General features: G+C 46.8%; 1 protein-coding gene across 2 annotated transcripts in view; it reads left to right on the forward strand.

Moving 5' to 3' along the window:
* The window catches only part of coro2ba (coronin, actin binding protein, 2Ba), a 40,118-nt gene extending 16,329 nt beyond the window's left edge, over nt 1-23,789 (forward strand). The window contains exons 1-12 of one of the 2 annotated variants that reach the window (XM_062549374.1): nt 6,542-6,659; nt 8,577-8,777; nt 16,226-16,342; nt 17,180-17,329; nt 17,792-17,956; nt 18,747-18,863; nt 19,340-19,444; nt 19,553-19,649; nt 19,915-20,027; nt 20,935-21,025; nt 21,229-21,368; nt 21,550-23,789. In XM_062549374.1, coding sequence (XP_062405358.1) covers nt 8,577-8,777; nt 16,226-16,342; nt 17,180-17,329; nt 17,792-17,956; nt 18,747-18,863; nt 19,340-19,444; nt 19,553-19,649; nt 19,915-20,027; nt 20,935-21,025; nt 21,229-21,368; nt 21,550-21,681 — 1,428 coding nt within the window. In that variant the 5' untranslated portion in view covers nt 6,542-6,659 and the 3' untranslated portion in view covers nt 21,682-23,789. Of the gene's footprint in view, nt 1-6,541; nt 6,660-8,576; nt 8,778-16,225; nt 16,343-17,179; nt 17,330-17,791; nt 17,957-18,746; nt 18,864-19,339; nt 19,445-19,552; nt 19,650-19,914; nt 20,028-20,934; nt 21,026-21,228; nt 21,369-21,549 lie in introns of those variants that run through there. The other variant, XM_062549373.1, reaches the window with a different exon arrangement.
* Nucleotides 23,790-23,983: the final 194 nt, after the last annotated feature.

The raw sequence follows: 23,983 nt of genomic DNA on the forward strand, positions 1-23,983 counted from the left end.
ACTGAAATGATTTTGGAATCATTATTTTAAAGTACAAAATCTCTTTAGCGTTGCTTTAATGGTCCAAAGCAGAGACCTTTGCGTGTGCTCTTGCCATCTGGTGACAGACAGACAACTGCTCCGTCTCGCTGTGAGATCACCCAAGTGCCACTGCTGCTGCCACTGAGCCTCCTCCGCAGGGCGAGTCGATTGGCATAAAATCGGCTGAATGTCGAGTGGCATAAAATCGTCTGAATGTCGATTGGCATAATATCGGCTGAATGTTCCCCAGTGGTGTTGTAGCTGTGAAGAAGGAAAGCAGTTTCATGCGACCCATCTAGCCCAGAGAGTTAACCAGGCATCACCTCAAACATTCGTTTCTTTTTTATTTGTTCGTTTTTTCTTTATTCGGTCCGTCTGTTATTAGACTGTGTCTCTTGGGCCAGTGGCAAGATGGCCGGGCAGATTGCATCTCCTCAGCCTGTCAGGGAGACATGGCGCTTTGTCTCTGGCTCAACGAGGCTTTCTGGCAGATACACACACACACACACACACACACACACACACACACACACACACACACACACGCATACATACAGAGTACAGACACACACTTCTAGAGCAAATTCTGCTGATGGGGGACTCATGCTCCAGAAAGCAGACAGGGAAATGCACTCTGTGCATTATTAATTTACGTCACCACACACCCCTTGGCCTCTGCCTTACCCCCTGTGGAAAATAGCAGGAATAAGGTAGAGTGATTTGTGTGTCAGATGGCTGTTATCCAAGAGCCTGTTTTTTTTACTGTGCTGCTGGTGTCATAGAGACACAGTGGGATTTATTCAGTGCAGACCGATTGAATAACAACAGCCACTGCAGGTACTTCAGCATCTAATCATTTTAATTTGTTCATTTGCCATTTCAGCCAGGGGACGAATTAAAGTAATCACAGCCCCTACTAATACAGCATCAGAGGAAAAAAATACTCCCACAAAAGCTCACGGTGCCCACAGATAAAGATGTGGTGTTGGTGGGTGTTGGGTGGACCCTAATGACTGCGTTTATGCAGAGGGCCTGTGCCTGCAACCCCCCCCCCCTCCTCCTGGCTCCATTAAGGGCTCTCCAGGGCGCTCCAGCGCCGGGCAACTGGCCTCTTAAGTGCTACCTATTACCGGATCCACTCCCCTCTCATCCCGACTGGGAAACCTCTTCAGACGACCAGGCCCAGAAATTGATCAGCCATTATGAGTCTGGGTCTGTCTGGGGAGCAACGGAATTAAACAGCCACACAAAACCAGGGAGATACAGAAAAGCCACTCTGCCAATACACCTGTTTATAAACCAGCACAGGAGAATGCCCGCTAACCATTAACAGCTCGGGAGGAGATTTGATGAGTGACTGTCCTGCAAATAGCAGCCACATGTGAATCTGGATGGTGGGAGATAACAGCCCAGTTCCTTTGCATTCTGCATCCTCATCTATTCACAGTGCATTTCTTAACTGCATGTCACCCTTCGTACATCACTGCAGCATTTTCATATGATTTACTTCTGCAGCATAGTCGGTTAGTGGCACATCCAAAGAGAGACTGTGATGGAAAGAGTTAGAAAGGAATCTACTGTATGTAGAAGGTTAGACAGGTTGGATACTCAGCAGCTCCATCATTCCAATGCAATAGCACAGCTGCTTGTTAGAAGCACTAACTCAGTCTGAAGCACCCACAGTTAGCATAGATTAGCTTAGCTCATTGAGGTGGGCAGCTCCAACTAGTCTATCACCCATAGCTTAACATACTTCATTGAGGTGGGCAGCTCCACCCAAAAGTGACAAAATCACTCAAACATTGTTACTACTTACATGTTGTAATGTTCAACATGTGTGTGACTACACATTAGCATTCATTCAACATGTGTGTAATGTTCAACATGTGTGTAACTATTGTCTACATATCTGCCCTGTAACTGGAGTTCCAGCTCGCTACTCCTCACCGTATCCACGGGAGACGGCTGGTGCGTGTGTGTGTGTGTGTGGGGGGGGGGGGGGGGGCTGTTTGATGGGATTATCACACATCTCACTGTAGAGATGAAGTCACGGTGGTGTTGTTGGTGAATTAATCTAATCCGAGCCACTGTCTCTCCAACTCCCCCTGTCTCCTTACATTACACGGGAGGCCCACAGCCAAGCCGGCAGTGGAACGCGCTGAGTCGGTGTAGGGCTGACTGAATCACTCTTCACATTTAATTAGAGTCTGTAATGAGACAAGCCTCAGTCAGGATTAGGTAAAATCACAAACTCACAGTTTACAACACTGGAGTGTGTGTGTGTGTGTGTGTGTGTGATGGGCCAAGTGTCTCCTCTGTCTTGTCACATCTGTATAAGCAGTACATAATTCAGAGGATTATCAATACACACAAAGACAACCCTGAACCCTCCCCCCCAAAAGATCTTCGGTCTTCACTTTCAAAGTGAGAACTTGAGTTTTTGAACTCTCTCTCTCTCTCTCTCTCTCTCTCTCTCTCTCTCTCTCATACTAAAGAGGGGGCTTTCTTCCTCAGCGGCCGCCGTCATCCGGGGGCCATGCGGCTCCTCTGAGCTCAGTCGCTGTGTGACCACAGCTGGAGAAACTGCTGCCAAAATAACCAGCGGGGGAGCGCAGCTCTGCGCTACTTCCCCCCCGCCATGAGTGAATGTCGACGGAACTGACTCCCCGCTCGCTCACGATCCCGCGGGGCAATTGAGGGGGGCGGGGTATGGGGGGGTAGGATGGGGAGGGGGGGGGGGCAGATTAGAGCGAAGTACAGTGGAGGGGTACATCCAAAGATCCAGCGCAGCATCACAAAGAGGCCTCCACGGGCCGCGGTGATGAGCTAGACAGCCGCCCCGTGACGCTCATTCAGCCTTTTGTCTCCCGTCCCCCGGCGGGGCCGTGAAAGGCTCCTTCTTCCTCCCTGGATCTCCGTCAAGTACGTGCGCTGCCGCTCTCGCTGCGTCAAGTGCGCTCGTAAAAAAAAAAACATACCAAAATGTGTCACATGTGGCTCGGACGGCTGCTGGGTCAGCCGGTCCACGCCGTATACCCATTGGCCAGCGCACGAGTGCGGAATCCGCAGCGCTGCCAGAAGTGAAAGAGAAAGGACTAGCGGAGTAGCTGGCAGCCCTCGGCTGTGCACTCAGCCAACAGGAAGTGGAGGAACTCGAGCGCTCTCTCTCCTCTCAGAGCGGGAACTGCCCACACACGATCTGAGATGATCGATAGCCAACACACAGGGTTCTGGCGTTCAGTTTTTTTCTTCTCAGGCTTTTGCACCACGTATAGGTATAGATTTCTATAGATTGCGGTATATATCTTCCCCTGATCGTTAATGTATTCCACCATGAGAACTCAGATGCAGATCTAGCTGCATCTAGTAGTGTGTGTTGACAAAGGGAGGGATGAGAGGCATAGGGAGTGTGATCAGAGGCGTGGAGCAACACTGACTGCAGGGCCAGGGAGAAAAAGTCAATAAACAGAATGTGCTCTCTGGAGAGCCTCTGCCCCCAAGCGTTCACACACACACACACACACACGCACACACACACACTTGCACACACAGATGCACACTTGAACACATACTCATCATTACAAAGCCTAAAAAAAACAACAATGTAAGACCCGCGGGGGTCAATTGGCCTACACCAAACTCAATCTCTCTCCCCGGGAGCCTCGGGAGGCCTGTTCCCACTCTGTGCAAACACAGGAGGAGAGCAGAGCAGAGCAGAGCAGAGCAGTGGTGAGCACGTGGTCCCCAGCAGGAGGAGACCAGCGCCCTGGTGAGCACGTGACCTGAGCCCAGACGTGGTGTGTGTGTGTGTGTGTGTCTGTGTGTGTGTGTGTATGTGTGTGTGTGTGTGTGTGTGTGTGTGTGTGTGTGTGTGTGTGTGTGTGACCTGAGCCTAGACAGGAGATGCTGGAGGCCCCCGGTGCTGCTTCACCTCCCGCCCTCAACACAGTCACGGCCCGAGGCGTGGGATGACCTCCACAGAGCACATTGAGCGTGCACACACACACACATACGCACGCGCACACACACACACACACACACACACACACACACACATATGCACGCACGCACACACACAAACATGCTCACACACACACACATATGCATGCACACACACACACACACACACACACACACACACACACACGCGCACACACACACACACACACATGCACACACACACCATGTCTTCTTCCAGTTCCTGCGTCTGCTGTGTGTTTGTGGGCGGAAGGACTACAGGGACGCATCCCACTACATTTTAACACCAGTTTTACTCGCTTACAGCTTCACACAGCCATTCACAGAAACACAGGGGCTTTACTGAGGCCTCCACACACTCTAACCCTTCCTCTGCATCTGTCTTGCCCTCAAAAGCTTGCAACTATTTCATAACTTTTGTTGTCATCGGGCATGGAACATTTTGTCTCTCATTGTTCATTGTTAAGTAGCATATTTGAAACATATGAAGGTCATCCATTTGGAGAGGGCTGGTTCATAATGATCCGTATCAGTTTCAGTAACTCATTGCGAGCATCTACTCTGACATACAGAAGCAGGAATAGACAAGAGCAGTTACATTATCAAATAGTGTTATCATGCAGTCATACAGTTAGTCCTGCTGACCAAAGATTAAGCACGGTCCAGTTCAAAAGAGTAGTATTAGACAAGAGTACTGACAGACTGATAACCGACTGAAGGCTTATCATAAACAGACAGCCCTGACCTGATACAAACTAGCATGTAGGACACGGAATTCCCACACACCTGCGTTTTGTCCTTCCATATTTGCACATTTCTACCTGGTACAGCTTTAACGGTTTAGCATTAGCAAGGTCTGACATTACATGTTTAAAAGACTGTACAATGATTTCACGCTCAGATAAAGTACACTTATGCACTTACACTCATGCATTTCTTAGTACGTACACTCATTTTGAATTCACACAGCCTCTCTGTTTCTTAGCTCCCCAGTATTTTCACGGGTGATGCCCATGATACCCCATTCCTCCAGTAGTGCACACATCTCAGGGCCATGTGGGGCATTTGTGGTGCGATTATTGCAGATGCCAGAGGGCTGAATAGACGGGGCATGAGAGGGCAACAGCCGCTGGAGACTGAGGGAATTACAGTGAGAGAGTGAGACTGAGGAACCAATAATGATGAGAGAGGGTGAGAGAGTGAGACTGAGGCACCAATAGCCATGAGACTGAGGAACCAATAGCCATGAGAGAGGGTGAGAGAGTGAGACTGAGGAACCAATAGCCATGAGAGAGGGTGAGAGAGTGAGACTGAGGAACCAATAGCCATGAGAGGGTGAGAGAGTGAGACTGAGGCACCAATAGCCATGAGAGAGGGTGAGAGAGTGAGACTGAGGCACCAATAGCCATGAGAGAGGGTGAGAGAGTGAGACTGAGGAACCAATAGCCATGAGAGAGGGTGAGATAGTGAGACTGAGGAACCAATAGCCATGAGAGAGGGTGAGAGAGTAAGACTGAAAGGCTCAGTGACGGAGAGAGAGTGTGTGTGTTGTGTGAGTGTGTTGTTTCGGGGGGGGGGGGGGGGCACACATGAGGTGTCTGTGTGAAGTGGGGTTTTCAGGACTCCTGGTGAAAGGCGAGGTAGTAAAAGACACTCACACCTCACTGGGAATAGTGGGGAGGCCCAGGGCTGACCTCCATGGACACATGAGCAGAGTTGGAGAGTGCAATTCTCTGGTCGAACGGGACTGGTGCCGCCTCCTCAAACTGGCTTAGTGGTTTCGCTTCAGTTTTAATTTAATGCACTTTTTGTCTATGTACTGGAGCCAAGACATGGGAGTCTGAACATCCAGTATAATTCCTTCAGTGATGTCAGAAGGGTTGCGTAACGCAATGTGAATGGCATCTCTGAGAGTAGGGAAAGGTCATCATTGGCAGGAAATAGAAAGCTGTGAAGAGCAACTGAGAATGTGGCAACTGAAAGGAGCCTCTAATCAAGTCTCAAGTTGTTTGTATCTCTTTTTAAAATTTGCATTCAGTGGCTGTCTCAACTGTATCATAAACACAATAGGGCACTGTAGCCAGGGAGGGAGAGAGAGAGGGGGGGGGGAGAGTGTGTGAGAGAGAGGGAGAGAGGGAGTGTGAGAGAGAGTGAAAGAGAGATAGTGAGTGTGCATTTGAGAGTGTGTGAGAGAGGGGGAGAGAGAGGGAAAGAGAGAGTGAGCGTGTGTGTTAGAGAGAGAGAGAGGAAGAGAGAGTGTGTGAGACAGTGGGATAGGGAGGGAGAGAGAAGGAGAGGGAGGGAAAGAGAGAGAGAGATTGAGGGAGGAGGGATTGAGCCGGTGGAGTAACCGCAGCCCTTAAGAGCAAGACCACTACGGAGGCTCCAGGGCTGGGCCTGCGCTGGTCCTGGGAGGGAAGGGGGCGGTTGGGGGGAGGGGGGCGGAGGGAGGGAAGAGTCGAGAGAGACGAGAGAAGCAGATGCAAGCTCGTAGCCCAGGCCAGCAGCACACTGGAGCTGGATGTGCAGGCAGAGGATACTGGCAGCTTCCCACACTACACACACACACACACACACACACTACACACACACACAACACACACACATCCGTAATCTGAGAGACATCACACAGAGAGCAGACTCTTCCACATCTCCAGAAGGTAAGATGCCGGCTACAGAGAGTGAAGCGCTATCGGCGGTCTGGGTGCCAGTGTGAGGCTTTTTGCTGTTGTTGTGCACAGTGCTGTGTGGGGTTGACCATGGTGAGGATGGTGGTGTGTTGTGAGGTTGATGATGATGAGGATGGTGGTGCTGTGTGAGGTTGATCATGGTGAGGATGGTGGTATGTTGTGTGTGTGTGTGTGTGTGTGTGTGTGTGTGTGTGTAGTGTCTATTGTTGTGCACAGTGCTGTGTGAAGTTGATGATGATGAGGATGAGGATGGTGGTGTGTTGTTAGGGCGGGCGGAGGCAGGAGGAGAGGAGCATGCCTCTGGCCTCATTCTGATCATGAGTGCATGGAGCTGCCTGTGTTGTTCAGCACTGAGGACAAGTCCTTAGGAGCACAACCTAATGCCAGTTGCCCTGGGCTAAACTCCCTCCTCTCTCTCTCTCTCTCTCTCTCTCTTTCTCTCTTTATTTCTCTCTCTCACTATCTTTCTTTCTTTCTCTCGCTCTCTCCCTCTCTCTGTTGTCAAGCATGACTTCTTTAACAAGCTGTCTTTATGCTCACTCTCTGCGATGGCTTGAAAACAGCCATTCTTCTCGAGCTCTTTTGGGAGAAACGATGACTGGTCTTGCACTGTTGTGTTGTGGTGGAATGAAGATTAGATTCCAGCATCTGACTGAGATTCTGTGTGAGTGTGTGCCTGAGAGAGACAGCCTAAGTGTGTGTGTGTGTGTGTGTGTGTGTGCGTGTGTAAGTATGTGACAGAGAGGGAAAGAGATAGAGAGGGAGAGAAAGAGAGAGAGAGAGAGAGAGAGAGAGAGAGAGAGAGAGAGAGAGAGAGAGAGAGAGAAGGAGGAAAAATGAGGAAACGAATGAGAGCTTCAGGGCTGTGCCAGCTGTCCCTGCACAGACAGTATAGTAGCTGTCCTTTGACTGATGCCACGCCACTTGGCCACAGCCAGTGAAACAAACGGATTGGCCTCCCACTCGCTAGGCATGTAATTCAATAAGGTCCACCAAGGGACCTCCATCTTAAAACCGCTGTATGGTGACATAATCATACAGCCTGAATCGGATGGTGCTTGGAGTCGCATGTCTGCCTCTGACTACCGGCTGGGATACGGCTAAACAATGCTGAATTGAGCTCCCTGCTGAGGTCATCACATGAGTGTGTGTGACTGGTCGTAAATCCCCTCGTTTCCTGGGACCTTTCCCTCCGTATTCTAATCTTAGAGTCGGGGTTCATTCTGTCGTGGAATTTTTGTGACAATTTCTCATTCTCTGGCACCGATTTCTATTTTTCGCACCAGCCCACATCATTCATGCGGCGGTTTGTGATTCAGTGACTTTTATGATTCAGTTAACCACTTCCCTTTGCTCTGAAGTTGTTTCTTTTTGGACTTTTCCAAGCCCAGCCATATGTTTCACGACACATATGCCCCGGAGGGTGGCAAATGACATGGAATAACCTCCTCCGAATGTATAGAGTACCATGCTGTTATAACACGCAAAGGTGTCATTATGGAGTTGCCATGGAACAAGAACTGAGTGCTTGAAATGGACTCACACCTACTGTGCTTGAATGATACAGTCATGTAACTGTTTCAACATGTGTGTCTTGCTCTCCTGCCAGGCTTAATAAGGTTGTTACATTTATGGCTTCGTCTTTACGGTTCGGCTGTAAGGGTCCCAGCCCTTTTGTACATTGTTTTGGATTCAGTGCTACCATTTTGTTTTGAATGCATTTTTTTTTTGTCTGTAAAGCACAATATGACCACAATATTTATGGATGCCATTATTTTATAAAGATCTCAATATTCTTGAGAAAAGTCAGACACATCACATAGAGAGAGAGAGTGGAGTATGTTTTTTCCCTAAACTTTCCGTCTTCTCTGCACCTTTGTTTTTCAGATGTCATGGCGCCCGACATACCGAAGCTCCAAGTTTCGAAACGTGTATGGCAAAGTAGCCAACCGGGAGCAGTGCTTCGACGGCATTCCCATCACAAAGAACGTCCATGACAACCACTTCTGCGCCGTCAACGCCAAGTTCCTCGCCATTGTCACCGAGAGTGCTGGAGGAGGCTCCTTCATTGTCATCCCCGTTGCCCAGGTAACCAGAGTTTCAGGTCCAGGGAGCACCAAACACTTTGATAGATCTGCATGTCTGTAGGGGGGTGTCCTTGTCTATCCTCTCCTCCTCTCTGCTGTATAGACAGTTACAGTATCTCACTCAGGATCAGCCTTGGCAAATAGAATTAGAATGAATTAGAATTGGAATTGGAATTGGAATTCCATTTATTGTCATGGTACTGGGTGTACAATGAAATTCAGGCGCACTGCCTGAGAAGAGCTGAAATAAGTAGGAGACAATAAAAAAAATCTCACATGCACACAACACACACACAGCAATTTACCATTTATTCCAGTATTGAAGCACTTAACAATTGTCTCCCAGAGAGCGCTTTAGTTTACAGGAGACGTCTGCTCATCATAATGCTAAAAAGAGATGACGGGTAACTGCAGACCCTCACAATATTAAAGAACATGGAAACAATTTTTGCATCTGGTTATGAACCTGTGAGGGAACTGAGATATGGTGACCCTCTACCTTGTGTGAAAATTTGAAGTAAATTAAACTAGTAGTTTAAAGTACACTAACACAAAAACACAGAATGGACCCGATTACAATACCCTTGACCCTCTACCAGAAGCAAGGTTTAAATAGGATGTGTCACACCGTGGCTTTAAGCCTTATTAGAGCAGGCCAACAGCAATTACATACACAAAAGTGAAGAAATATAAACAAGAGCAAAACCCATTTGAGTCTTTAAGACTTTTGATATTTTGTCTTTGTCCTTCATAAAGTTATTAACTAAAGGCTAAATCCTGAAGCTCGTTCAAAAAGGAGGAGTGGAACTGTTTCCCCCCGAAAAATTCCATTGCCTTGGACAGCAGCAAAACATTCCCTCCGTAATCAGAGTCCAGCTTGTGAGACAGCCAGAGGTTTAGATAATAATGAATAGGAATTCCGCTCAGTCAACTGCTCAGTTCAAGAGAACAACACCATAGCTGCATAACATCAGCTAAGCTAATGGGAAATCTGCAGCCTTGAGGCCTTCTGTAAACATGTGGTGGAGGCCATTAGTTACAGTATAACACGTAGCTCAGGCTTGCCTCAGCATTTCTTTACCTTTCACTTTGACTCCCTTAACTGCTTAGCATACAGTTGGATTAGCGACTGCAGAGGTCATGTCTGGCTGCAGTCTGGATTTAGTATTAACGAGTGGTGACAGTTAGCCTGCTAAGGACACACTTTCTCTGTCCCACTGACACAGAAGCGTTTTGTCCCACTGAAGGGTGGACTAGTGTCTGGTTTCTTGCACACCTTACCGATATGTCCCTGGGGATAAATTAAGTCTCTATCTATCTCTCTATCTTTCAATCTATCTATCTATCTATCTATCTATCATGACGTATCTCTCAATCTGTTTATCTATATCTATAAGCATGTCATAATATGCAATAAGTAACCCTATATTTGATAACAAAGGCATAAAACAAAAGCTGTGCCTCAGATGCACTACATTACAACACTATTTACAGACACAGAAGCCATAACATGCTAGCACATATGCCATGCTAAACTCCAAAACTAGGGACAGAAATAAATATGTGCACCTTACAGAAATGTCAGTTCCGTTTGAGTCCAGAGGAGATAGTGGCTGTGTGGTGGACTGCCCGTCATGTTGGGAGGCTGGGGTGTGTGCGCTGGCCCTTTAAGACAGACCTGGCAGTGAAGCTGAAATTTCTGCTGCTGGCTGCAAAGCCTTTCATCCTGAGCGCATGCCAAGGCGAGCTGTTACCAGAGAGCGATGTAAATTAATCTGGGACTCTAAATCTCTTAGTTGGTCCTTGGGCCTGTATCAGCTGAAACACATTGTCCTCGGTGGCCAGAATCAAAGACATCAGTGCTGTGCTGTGCTGTGGCCGCACTGTAACAGAGCCAGATGACTTGCTCTGATTATGTTGTGTGTGGGTCCGCTTCCCCTGAGGTGTCTCTCCTAGTGACTGTCGCAGCAGTGCTGTAGCGCTAGCCAGCCCAAGCCTGGTCACGCAATACCACGGCGGAGGCCCTGGAGTGAAGTGTATGCCCTGTCGTTAGCGTACCAAGCGAGCCAGATGCTACATTCCCAGCATTCCCACTGCCCTGTCACAAAGTCGTATAGCAAAGATTATAGGCGGAGCAAGATATTTCATCAGCAGTCACTTCCGCAAACCCGGATCACACAAGGGGGGAGGGGCAAAATCCCCCTTTATGCAGACCAGAGGCAGCGACTGTTCCATTCAAGTCCATGGGCATACTGTATGTCAACGACACGCCTCTTCATGCAGACAGGATTCGATCCCCATTTGGCGCCCATAGACATGAACTACAATGAACTATCTTGCTCTGCCTATGTATAATCTTTGGTCCTCATACGCAAGTCCCCCCACTTCCATCTTACCATCTTGGTAACACCCTCTGGGCAGTTATCGGGCATCTATTTTCCTATTCAAGTGAATGGGGAGGCACAAAGGAGGGGTGGAGTATGTGAAGACTACTGCCAGCGTTACTAACTTACCCAATGCATTACAGTGGAGGATTCTCTGAGTGCTGAGTGTGTCCTCTATCAGAAAGTCTCTGCCTGTCCTCACATGTCCCTCTTCCTCATGTGCTCCATCACAAGACACTGCCCTGTAGTGGAACCATGAAATACTGAGTGTCCGTTTGGTTACAAATTTTTAAAAAATCAGATCTGCCAACAGGGGCACTTCAGTCCACATTATTCCGCTTATTCATTTATGTATCCATTCATTCATGCATTTATTCATTTATCTGTTTATCGCAAGGGTCGGACTAATGGAGGAGTCGAACTAATGGCCTTAACCTCAGAGCAGGCAGCTCTGGAGTCATCTCTGTTGTGTGCTTTCTCTCACACAGTCTTCTTGTCTTTGTGTTTGCCAGGCTAGCTTATTGCTGCTGCTGCAGCTTTATTGCTTTGCTGAAATGAATGCAGTACGTCAGTACACAGTAGGAGCCCTGGGCTTGAGTGGATATAGCTTCTCCTCAAGAACTATGAACCCTCGTCAGCCGAGACACACAGGTCCTGAATATACTGGACATTGGCCAAAGACCCTCTAATGTGCAAAGAGTTCATTAGGGGTCTGAGGACGGCATGTGAAAATAATCCTTTTCACGTAACCTGCTGCTGGACCTTTTGAATGAGTCTGACAGTAGTATTGAGTGACAATTATTTACACTTGACTGGGCACAAATCTGGTGCTCATTTTGAGCTCTGTCTGCTACATATGCACCGGGCAGTACCGACAGATGGGAACAATATCATCTGAACTCTGGACAATGTGATAGCCACTCTGGAAGAATAATTGCACGCAGATATTACTAGTGTAGGCTGCCAAGAGGAGTGACATGACACAGGACGGGTATACGGTATCCATGGTGATGATGTCATCAGACTGAGTTTAAGTACTGGAAAAACGAAGAGCGGCCTTGACCATATGGCCCAGCTGCGGCCTGCAGTGTGAAGGGAATTTTAAATATTAAACAGTCATGAACTATAAACTGATGTCCTATTCTCATAGCTATTGCATCATCTCAGTTCAGCCCTCATAAATGCTATTTCATAGACATCCCGACATGTGCCTCCATCTTTGACAGCTAACTCACCGTGTTTAGGAAGGATGTGTGTAAGATAGAGTATGTGGCTATGATGATTTATTTGCAAGAATTGCCGATATGTGTGCACTGGAGGAGACGCTAAAGAGCCATATTGGCTCGTGCTGATCCTCCCAGCCAGAGAGCCATCTGCTTCCCTGCAGCGGAAGACGAGAGAGGAAGAGGAGAGAGGAGGAGAGATAGAGAGGAGACTGCCTCCTGCTGCCAGCTACCGTTCCCACAGCTCAGCAAAGGGGAAAAAAAACACTTCACCAGCACTAACACTAACACACCCTCTTTAGTTGGCAAATTAACCAAATCCGTTAAGATCCACAAAACGCAGCGCTAGGTCTCAAAGGCTTTGTGCAGAGTGGTCAGTGGCAGCACTCTGGCAGGAGTCAAGCGCTTGCTCACTCATTCACACAGGCTGGGGAGCCAGGCTCCAGATGGGCCTGTTATTAGCTTTGAGCGCTGGTGTGTGTGTTAATGAGCAGCCTCTGACACAGTTTTTCCAGCCTCCTGGAAAGATTAGGAATTGCTGGATGTGTCTCTGGGAGCGGCTAGACCAGACTAGCTCACACTGGCTCACACACACACACTGGGCTCAGTGCCACAACGGCTCACACAGAGGCCGCTCTGGGGACGGCTACACCAGACCTCCTCACACAGAGGCTACACCAGACTAGCTAGCACAGAGGCTACACCAGACTTCCTCACACAGGCTACACCAGACTAGCTAGCACAGAGGCTACACCAGACTGGCTCACAGAGGCTGCTCTGGGAGCAACTGTTCCACACCAGCTGGATTGGCTGTTATGACATTGGGCTGGATGCAGCCACCTCTGATACCTCAGCCCAGGGATGCTCTACCTACAGGCTTGAACAGTCTTTGGAAATATCAGCTTGTGATTGAGCTGCTGTTCTCTGTTAAAAAAAATGTCCCCCAGAATTTACTTTATTAAATATGCTTCCGTTTTCTTCAGTATTTCTCAAGAGGTTATACCCCATGCATTTTGCAGTTGCCGTAATACGAGTAACAACCTCCAGCAGTGTACCCACCAATGTCTGTAAGACAACACGCTGTTCTGTTCTCAGTGCAGATGCAGAAAACTGGAGAAAACAGAGTAGCATCTCTGTCAGACAAACGTTTATGTTACGTAACGAACACAAACACACAGCCTCTCAGTCAACCCTCATCAGCCTCAGCACATCCCTCTCTCTCTCTCTCTCTCTCTCTCTCTCTCTCTCTCTCTCTCTCTCTCTCTCTCTCTCTCTCTCTCTCTCTCTGACTGCTGGCTCTTCCTGCAGAGGAAATGGCTGATTGATATTAGTGAGTCAACAGAGCCCTCCAGATTTCATGCCTATGCTATGACCTTTGACCTGCCAATGGCCGATGACTGACATCTACAAAACATCCAGAAATTAAATGTAGTACAGCAAGCAACTCTTGTCTACCTTGACATTATGTCATTATGCATATAAATATACTGTATGCCCATCATTCTTTGACCTATTAGGCATAAAAATACTGCTTTGAGTGTAATGTCAACAATAGTTTCACACTAGATTGTGACTGTGATGACTGCATGGTAGGAGCTCTAATTTGCCTGACGGCCTGGCCATTAACATCACAGCTGATTTTGCACATTGCTCACCTATAGCTAGGCTGGGTGAACCTTGCCTAACCTGCCGGCGACAGTGTCTCAGATGGTTTGTGTGATTGAGGCTGCAATTCAGTCATTTTTTCTTTACTTATGGTGATGGTTAATCTGTAAGGAAAAAAAAACCTCACGCTTTTAGCCTGACTCTCCCTAAATGGCAGAACGTCACGCCCCCTCTCGTTTGCAGGAAAAAAAACAACAACTATTTTTTAGTTCCAGCTCTGAACAAAAATGGCACGTTCTAACTCACAGTGCTTTGGAGGCAGCTGCATCAAACTGGCTCACACAGAGGGCGCGGACTAATAGCGCCCTCCTCTACGGCCACAGGGCCAGAGAATCAGATGGAGTGCAAACTATAAGGCAGAAGTGGCCTTGAAGCAGGTGGTGGAGGGGGGGATAAAGAAGGCATAGGAGGAGGAGGGAAAGAGGAGGGCAGGAGGAAACAAGAGAGGGAATAGGAAGAGAGAGAGAGAGCGCACAACACTGAAAGATCCACCTTTGTCATATTTATCATGAACCCTTTCGGGAACTTTTGTCCGACCCTTCCAGAGAGGAAATTGCCAAATCCCCACTGATTTCCCGCTGAAGCGTTTAAATAGTCTCATCCTGTCTTTGGGACCAGTTGCACCGGCTGACTATATGCAGCTGCAGAATCCGGCCATGCAGGTTGCGACTTACGAGGTTTTGCCGTTGCTCTTCTCCTATATACTCGGGTCTGTTTTATGACATGATAGATACTGCAGAGGCAGTGTTAATGGTTCCACCATTCACCTCTATTTACTGTCGAACTTTCCCTACATTAGTGAGATATGAAGCATATGCCCAGAGAGGGAGCACTTCCACAGGCCTCCCTCCACAGTGTCTGTAGGTTGTGTTATTGGGTTGCGTTGTTGAGCTGCATGTTTTGTTTTGGGAGCTGGATGAGATTAGGGGCCTCTCATTAGGGTGTGTTTGTCACGCAGTCTGTGTGAATTAGGGTCTGCACTGCAAAAACTGCTGGTCTTACCAAGAACATAATCCCTTCTGTGGTGGTTTTGTTATTTAGTAATTTCTCATTTTCTGAATGTGTCATTTTCTTCCAAGGGAGCTTTACCAAATGTAATTACTTTTTTTTTTGTATTTTTCTGATTTAGCTGTCAGAATGAATGAATGTCTTTTTCAAAATATTTGACAGTGTAGACTGCCGTTATAAACTAGTAATGGATTCTGTTTTATACATCCCAGGGCTATAAGTGTCAACCACTGATGGCTCATGGCTGCGTTATGTGTTTTTGTAACCTTTATTGCCAGGCTACATCTGCATCAATAGAGAGCTAAATGTGCCAACCCAGAGAGACATTGTGAAAACGTTGTCAATTTGTTCTTCGGTCGTACCATTCCTCTTTGAGCGTGCCATCTGAGAGGCCCATCTCATTATTGTCTCCTGTACCCTACAGAGTTGGGAGCTCTTCAGGGAAATCAAGAGTGGTAGGAACCAGTTAAACGCTGCCTATGGAAATAGCCTGAAATGAGAACAGCCTCGACCCCCCAGCCTCTGTGCTAATTAAGAACAATTCCACAAATTATCTTGAAATTTGTTTCGCCTTTGTGTAGCTGAAACATTGGAACCAGAGGCTAGATGATGGGTCTGTTTTATTTGAATGAAACACCCCCTGCTGACTGATAATACACACAAAGCTATTTAAGCTCAGCGAACCATGCAATATTACACGTCCCGAAACGCATATTATGGCTTAGTGAGGGGGATGTCATAACACTACACATTCTGTGGTGACTGTAAGCTCTCACCATCTTCTCCACGTGCAAGTCTAGGGAAGCAGGCAGTTTGAAGTACGTGACCCGAGAGTTCCGTCCCGCGGGAGATAAGAAGCAGGTCACTGGGCTGAAATGACATCAAACATTCATGACATCATGACCGATATCCTGCAGCTTAGCCCAGGAGCTCTGAGCATTGTGCTACAGCACCACCTAGTGGTCACTGAGGGGAAGGCTCTCATCTTAAACTGCAGCAGCGCTCACACAAGATTTATGCATGTGCAAATTGTAACTGAAAACAAGATAGTTCTGATGGAAGTGAAGCAAAATACATTTTAATACATGGAGACACATTCATTCAATGTTACAGTTGCATTTATTAACCAGCTTTATGTTTTTTCTTCCCTTTGTCCTTTTCCTTTGTAGTCAGGACGTATTGAACCTCACAATCCAAAGGTTTGTGGTCACCAAGGCAATGTGTTGGATATCAAGTGGAACCCTTTCATCGACAACATAATCGCCTCCTGCTCTGAAGACTCGTCTGTGAGTGCACTGTTGTAAATGATTACACTTACCTCATAACCAGCTGCACCGGGGACTCTGATATATATACAGTATATACAGTATGTATGTGTGTGTGTGTGTGTGTGTGTGTGTGTGTGTGTGTGTGTGTGTGTGTGTGTGTGTGTGTGTGTTTATTATTCAAGATCTTTTGAACCTTCTATGACGAGATTTATGCCAACTGTATTGTTTAAGCCATTGGCATTAGGCATGTACTGTATGTATGTAATATGTGTATATTTAGCCCTCCTAGTTTTCATTCAGTGCGAGATAAGCTCTGCGGTGGGCTACACTGCACGTCAGTGGACATCTGTAATCCCCTGCAATCCCACAGTATCCAGGATATTTCTGTGTCTGTGCCCGCTGCTGCCACGCTTGCCACGGAGGGTTTCTCCGTCGCACCCTCTGACCCAGCTTCACGGCTCAGCTCTCAGACCTTGAGTGCAAATGCAGAGCAGATCTCAGATGTTTGATTTTCTGAGTTCATAAATTCACACATGAAGCAAAAGACAAGTTATAATATAGGTTACAAACTGACATTCGAAGCTGACATTCAAGTTGGGCATTCATACAGTATACTTGGAGAGAACTGAGGCAGTAGTATTCCAAAATACTGTGCTTGTAGTGTTATTGAGCTGTACTGGTCCTGATGTTGTGTTGCCATGCTGTACTGATAGTGATGCTGTGTTGTTATGCTGTACTGGTAGTGACGCTGTGTTGTTATGCTGTACTGGCCCTGATGCAGTGTTGTTATGCTGTACTGGTCCTTATGCTGTGTTGTTATGCTGTACTGGTCCTGATGCTGCGTTGTTTCCTCAGGTGCGAATATGGGAGATTCCCGAGGGAGGACTGCGGCGAAACATGACGGAGGCCGTGCTGGAGCTGTACGGCCACAGCCGGCGGGTGGGCCTGATCGAGTGGCACCCCACAAGCAGCGGCATCCTCTTCAGCGCTGGTTACGACTACAAGGTGACGACGCTGGAGCAAAACGACTCACATTACTGATGCAGCGAGTTGGTGAATCAGAATCAGAATCAGAATTGACTTCAGTAGATGATAAAACTCTCTGTACATTTAACAGGTAGACATGTAGTAGTGCAATAGACATAGTAAACATTCAAGCAATAGTAATAAAGACACATACTGTACAATATAGACAACAATATACATGTAGGCACAATATGCAAAATACAATATACAATAGGCAGAGTATCAAGAGAAGTACACATGAAGTGAAGTGGATATAATGTGCAGACGTAATAGTGCAAAATGTATGCATGTAATGAGTGCAAGATGCATATGGGATGATATGTATGTAATGTGAGGGATAAGTTGGTGAATGGCCAAGGAGGGGTGTGAATGAATGTGTGACTAGCGCTGGGATGAGTGGTTAACGTACCTGTCTCCTCTCCTGACCACCTCGACACGCAGATCTTAATCTGGAACCTTGAGATCGGAGAGCCGGTGAAGATGATTGACTGCCACTCGGACGTGATCCTCTGCATGTCCTTCAACACGGACGGCAGCCTGCTGGCCACCAGCTGCAAGGACAAGAAGCTGCGTGTGATTGAGCCTCGATCTGGCCGAGTCTTACAAGTGAGGATGAATGACCTTCAAGTCACCTTAACGGACATGTCATAGATGTATTACATCCACTAGCTACTCAGTCATCAATGTGGGGGAAACAACTACTTGGCCCTATCTCACTGAAATGTGGAGCATTTTAAAAGACAACATACCTCACAACCCTTAGGCTACATGTTGAGATGAGCAATGTACAACTTGACTATATGTTGAGATGAACAATGTACAACTTGACAATGCGTTGAGATGAGCAATGTACAATTTGACTCAAAGGCACTAAAAAATCAATAGTTGACTCCACAAACCATGTTGTGAAAGGCTGCATTGAACTTTGATGACACAAATCATTCTGTTTTGTCCACAGAAAGTTCTCTTCGGTGCTGTAGGTCAGGCCTTTTCAAAGCTGACTTTTCGAGGCAGTCACAGGGCCCTACGCGCTAGGGAATTCCATGCATTATTAATAGTGTATCGTGTGCTTTACTCCAATGGGTCTCTCTTACCTCTTTAGCCCCAGAGCAGAAAAGCAGCCAGTGACAGCAGAGCTGTGTGAACTGCGTATAGTTTAATCCTCCCACCCCATGTTTCTATAAATATCCCACAAAATTAAATTACATTATGCTGAACTGTTTTTTCAAGAGCCAAATGGATCTTGTCCCTGCATAATGGGTAAAGTAGGTCCCCCTAGAGGTTAATCTTTGATACGGGTATTAGCCTCAGTTTTGCCCAGGCTGCCTGCATGAAGACTGTAGGGTGATGTTTAGCTACTGTAATTGAATGACTGATTGTTTTGTTCTTTGGATAGGAGGCTAACTGCAAGAACCACAAAGTAAACCGGGTGGTGTTCCTGGGCAACATGAAGCGGCTGCTGACGACGGGAGTGTCTCGTTGGAACACTAGACAGATTGCATTGTGGGATCAGGTGAGCAAATCCCCTCCCCACCAAAACCTGCACCACATGCCCCCCTTTACCAGGCAACTGCCAAACTCTGATGTGCCTGCATTATGTCGCCAGTGTTGTTTGCTTTTGTTTTCATGGGCGCTTAAAGGAGAAATCTGGCGATTTGTTTACATAGGTCTCCGTTTCTATACAGAGGTCACTGAGTACCGTTAGTATGAGAAAAAAAAAACACTGAGTTGCGGCAGCCACCAGCTAAAGTAGCCAGGCAGCACTAAACACTAGTGGCATGGTCATGATTGGAGATCAATAAAGTATCTATATCTGTCTATCTATCTATCTATCTATCTATCTATCTTTAAGATCCTTCTCAAGAGGTGTCCAGTGTTAAAAATGACCACTGTCACCACTCCTGCATGCTCTGTGTGTTTGCACGTGAACAGGCTCTTGATTGACAGAATCATGCCATGGCCCTGACCATAGCTGTGTGTCTTCCTCAGGAGGATCTGTCCATGCCCATCGTGGAGGAGGAGATCGATGGGCTGTCAGGGCTGCTGTTCCCCTTCTACGATCCAGACACACACATGCTGTATCTGGCTGGCAAGGTGAGCAAGCTCTCAAATCTAAGATCCACGCTTTTAATTAAAGCAGATATTGGCATTTAAAATGGCTTTTATTTTGCCTTTTAAGATAACGTCTGCATCTGTTTACAGGGAGATGGGAATATTCGTTACTATGAGATCACCTCGGAGAAGCCATACTTAATGTATCTGATGGAGTTTAGATCCCCAGCACCTCAGAAGGGACTAGGTGGGTATTACCAGAGACACTTATATATGAGACTTTGGTATTACTCAATGCACAAAGGGATCTTCGTATAGATAGATAGATAACTGCAATAGATATGCATGATCTGATGGTTTGTTTGAGAATGTCAGGATCCACTTCCTTTCTGTAATAAAACCAAATACATTCTCAAAACCTTGTGAATTACTATTTTGTACAATTTCGTAATGACCTTACGAATATAATTTATGTCCATATTTATGTTATGTTCTCGTGGTGTGGTTTGCAGGTGTGATGCCAAAGCACGGCCTTGATGTGGCTGCCTGCGAAGTCTTCCGGTTCTATAAGCTGGTGACGCTGAAGGGCCTGGTCGAGCCCATCTCCATGATCGTGCCTAGGAGGGTCAGTGGGTGCATCCTAACCCTTCCCAGAGCGTCAACTAATAACGCTGCCAATCATAACTCCATTACTGTGAACTGCCCCAGACGCTAACAGAATAAAGCAGTGCTCCTCGGGGAGGTCTTTAGGGGGAGCGCTCGTGCCAGAGCCTCTGAATTGATACCACACACAAATACTGCAGGAGGACTGCCAAGGTTTGCTAGTCAGCATCTCCAACATGACTTACTTTGACAGGGCTGCAGAATCCCTCTCCTTTGGCACGAGTGTGTAATTGCTTGTCAACTCGCCACACCATGGAGTCACTCATGAGCTCGCTTCACATCAGATGCTGGGCCTGTGTTGTCTCAGGCTGCAGTGCAGTAAGTGGAGGAGGTGTGGGCCACATTTGAGGCTTCACAGAGCAGACAGGGCTGCCTCTCTTTGATCCTGAGATATTCAGGGACGATATGCATATCTCAGAAGTCATTTCTGTTGGGAATAACATTTTACTTCATTACCAAGATACTTCAATGCAGAAAGATGTTCTTCAGCTCTTTTTCTGTGCCTGATGTTCAAAAGAGAAATGGCATCATAGGTGTGAGGAAACACTTCCAGGGTCAATCTATGTGGATACCATTCTCACCGCACCTTATTCTCTCAAATAAATGTAAAAAAATAATGATAAGCTGTCATTTTAACAAACTAACTAGAACAGTTGAGTAGTATGTAGTAGTGTGCTGTGTGGCAAGGCTTCTGTGCTGTTTATGGGAAATGGTACTGTGTACTGTGTACTAAGACGCTGTTTATGCCACTGACTCTGCACGCGTGTGTGTGTTTATGGCATGACTCTGCATGTGTGTGTTTATGCCACTGACTCTGCACGTGTGTGTTTATGCCACTGACTTTGCGTGTGTGTGTGTTTATGCCACAGTCCGAGACGTACCAGGAGGACATCTATCCCATGACCGCCGGGACAGAGCCGGCCATCTCCGCTGACGAGTGGTTAAGTGGGATCAACAGAGGTACAGCGTCCGGTCTACTCTCTGTGAGATCCTCTGATTTGATCTCTGTGAGAGGCCCACGTGTCTAATGCGTGTGTGTGTGTGTGTGTGTGTGTGTGTGTGTGTGTGTCTGTGTGTCTGTGTGTGTGTGTGTGTGTCTGTGTCTGTGTCTGTGTGTGCGTGCGTGCGTGCGTGTGTGTGTGCGTGTGTGTATGTTCGTACAGATCCTGTCCTCATGTCTCTGAAAGAAGGCTACAGCAGGCCCAGCCAGCTGGTCTTCAAAGCCCCTGTGAAGGAGAAGAAGAGCGTGGTGGTGAATGGGATCGACCTGTTGGAGAACGTTCCACCCAGGACGGAAAACGAGGTACGTACTGTAGAAGCCATGTGACTTCTGCAGCTGTGTCAGAAGCAGCTTGTATCATGGAGCAGTGTGCTGTGTTAGACTACTTCCTGGGGCAGAGGTGTCGATTGTTTACTCCAGTGTCTGCGGTGTCTCCGATCACTCAACACTGAGTCTTGTCTTGTCTTGCCTCGCTGTTTGGCAGCTCCTACGGATGTTCTTCAGGCAACAAGACGAGCTGCGACGGCTGAAGGAGGAACTCACCCAGAAGGATGTTAAGATCAGACAGCTGGAGCTGGAGCTGAACAACCTACGGAACAACCCAAACAACGTCTGAGCAGAGGAGGGCGGGGCATCGGGGGGCAGTGCCCGCCCTGGCCACCTGTGAGATATCTCTCCGAGCCCCTGGCACTGCCGAATTTCCGACGGCAACGCGCCTCCCTCCTCTCCTTTTAGCATGCCCAGCAGGGGCATTTGTTTGTCACTAGGCGATGCCCCTTCCCTGGCGTGTGCTCCAGAAACTTCTTCAGGGGTAGAGAGATCCTCCTCCCAGTGAACCCCCGAGCTAACTTCTCCCTCTCCCTCTCCCTCGCCCACTGCCACTTGTGCTGTGGGGAGCTCCGTCTCCCAGTGGGGAGCCGTGTGTGAGAGATCTGCACCCATGGGTGTGCATGTGAACTGTGTAAAGAGGGAACACAAATATGTTTTACTACAGGGCTTTTGCTTTTTCCTTTTCCCCCCATGAGTGTCTCAACTGCAGAAGTTGACATCTGGATTTGAATGGCTTTCATCAGCTATATTAGCCTGTTTCTGAAGGTAGATGATTTTCCGTCTCTGTACTTTCAACCTGCCTCTAAAATAGTAGTATTTTACTTTTACTATGGTAATTATTTATTTTGATATGCTCTTTTTGTTTTAGGCTCTGTTCTTTGTAGTCGAGTTCATCTCAGTAAATATTTACAGAAAACAAAGAATAGTACCGTAATTTACAGGTATGTCTTAGTTGTTCCTCAAGAGCTAAGACTCTGAAATGAACTGTGTCGGTGATGCATCTCTTTGGTCAGGATCTTCATTGGAGACCAGTGCCATGTGCCAAGACCAAGGTAATGTTGTCAACACGTTGGTGTGCAAACCATATCTCTCAAGGAAATCACTCAATCTGGCCTCCACACAGTGAACTCAATGAAGTATTGCAAGGTGTGTTCTGTATGAGTGAGGTTCTTTTTTTAACCATGTAAGTGAGAAAGCGAGAGTGATAAACGAGAAAGCAAGAGTGTCTGTTAGTTCTGATAAAAACAAAGACACCCTTAGAGAGATTTGTAATGGTATTTCCTTAGTAGAATTAGCCTTAGAGAAACGTTAGGATTCACACCCGTATAAAGAAGTAGAATGCAGTAATACCATACCAAACACTGAAACAGATAGATATAGACGGTCAGACTGGTCGTAGCGAGGCTGAATGTGTTAAATTGAGCGAAGTAAAACAATGAGTTTTTGGGTCACCCTACAAAGTTTTTTCTTGAAGCTTCATACTCTACATCAGTTGCATTTAACCTTAGATTTAAATGTGGGCTCAGTTCCTGAAGTCAAAAGGGAAGTCTTTATCCTGGCTTCAACAACACCTCTCAGTGCAGTCACAGCATTGGGGTTTAACTAAACCATCAAAATCTCTTATGTGATTTATTTGGCCTGAATACAACACCAAACTCGTATTTTTGTGAGCAATGCAGGTTTATGTTGGATTTGTATCCACGCAGTGTTCTGTTGGCAAAAAAGTAATGTGTGTTATTTTATTGCCAATCAATTTCCAACCCTGAAACTTTGGTAAGTGTTTTTAGAAAAGTTCGTCTTGGGATTTTACATGTGTATCATAAAAGTTTCCTCAGCTCGCTGAAAGAACCATTCCTGTTTGCTGATGAGAACAACTTGTTTCGTGGAGGCAGAGGTAATTGGTGGAGGCCGAGGTCACAGATGGAATCAGCAGGTTGGATGAAAGGGGGAATTAAAACATTGCAGGTTACTCTTCGCGTGGAATAAACATTGACAACATGCATTACAATAACATTGTCCACATGACCCATTATCCCCGACTTGTGAAAGTGTCCACAGTGGTGTCTGGTGGTGAGTTAAGTAGGATGGTTGCCGAAGTTCTTTTAAACTCAAGACTGAGCTCAAGTTAGTTAAGACCGATCACCAGTTGACCCATAAACACTGCGCACCTCAACACAACATGTGCTACTAATAGTACACCCTATAACCTCATGATGCTGATAGGCCTAAACTGTTTGTGTAAATAAACGTATACGTGTCCTTGTTTGTCTCAGAAGTTGTAAGATTTCATAGTTTCCCAGCTTCTGGCAGGTCTTAGGATATAAAGTCAACAACCATGTACACAGCTGAAAAAAACAATGATGTGGTTGGGTATTAAAATAATTCTCACAGTAATTTTCTACGCATTTCTGGCCTGTAACTGTCCACACACTAGCGTCATAGCGGTCATATTCATCCAATGAATTCCTTAAAACTTGTGACATTTTGTTCTAGGGAATGTTCGTATGATGCCAATAGTTTAAATGCTCATTTCCTTTGGTCAAATTTCAAACCATTTCCATAAAAGATTCTTGAACAGAGCACTTTTA

Source organism: Sardina pilchardus, chromosome 11 (genome assembly GCF_963854185.1).
Source record: "Sardina pilchardus chromosome 11, fSarPil1.1, whole genome shotgun sequence".
Taxonomy (NCBI): domain Eukaryota; kingdom Metazoa; phylum Chordata; class Actinopteri; order Clupeiformes; family Clupeidae; genus Sardina; species Sardina pilchardus.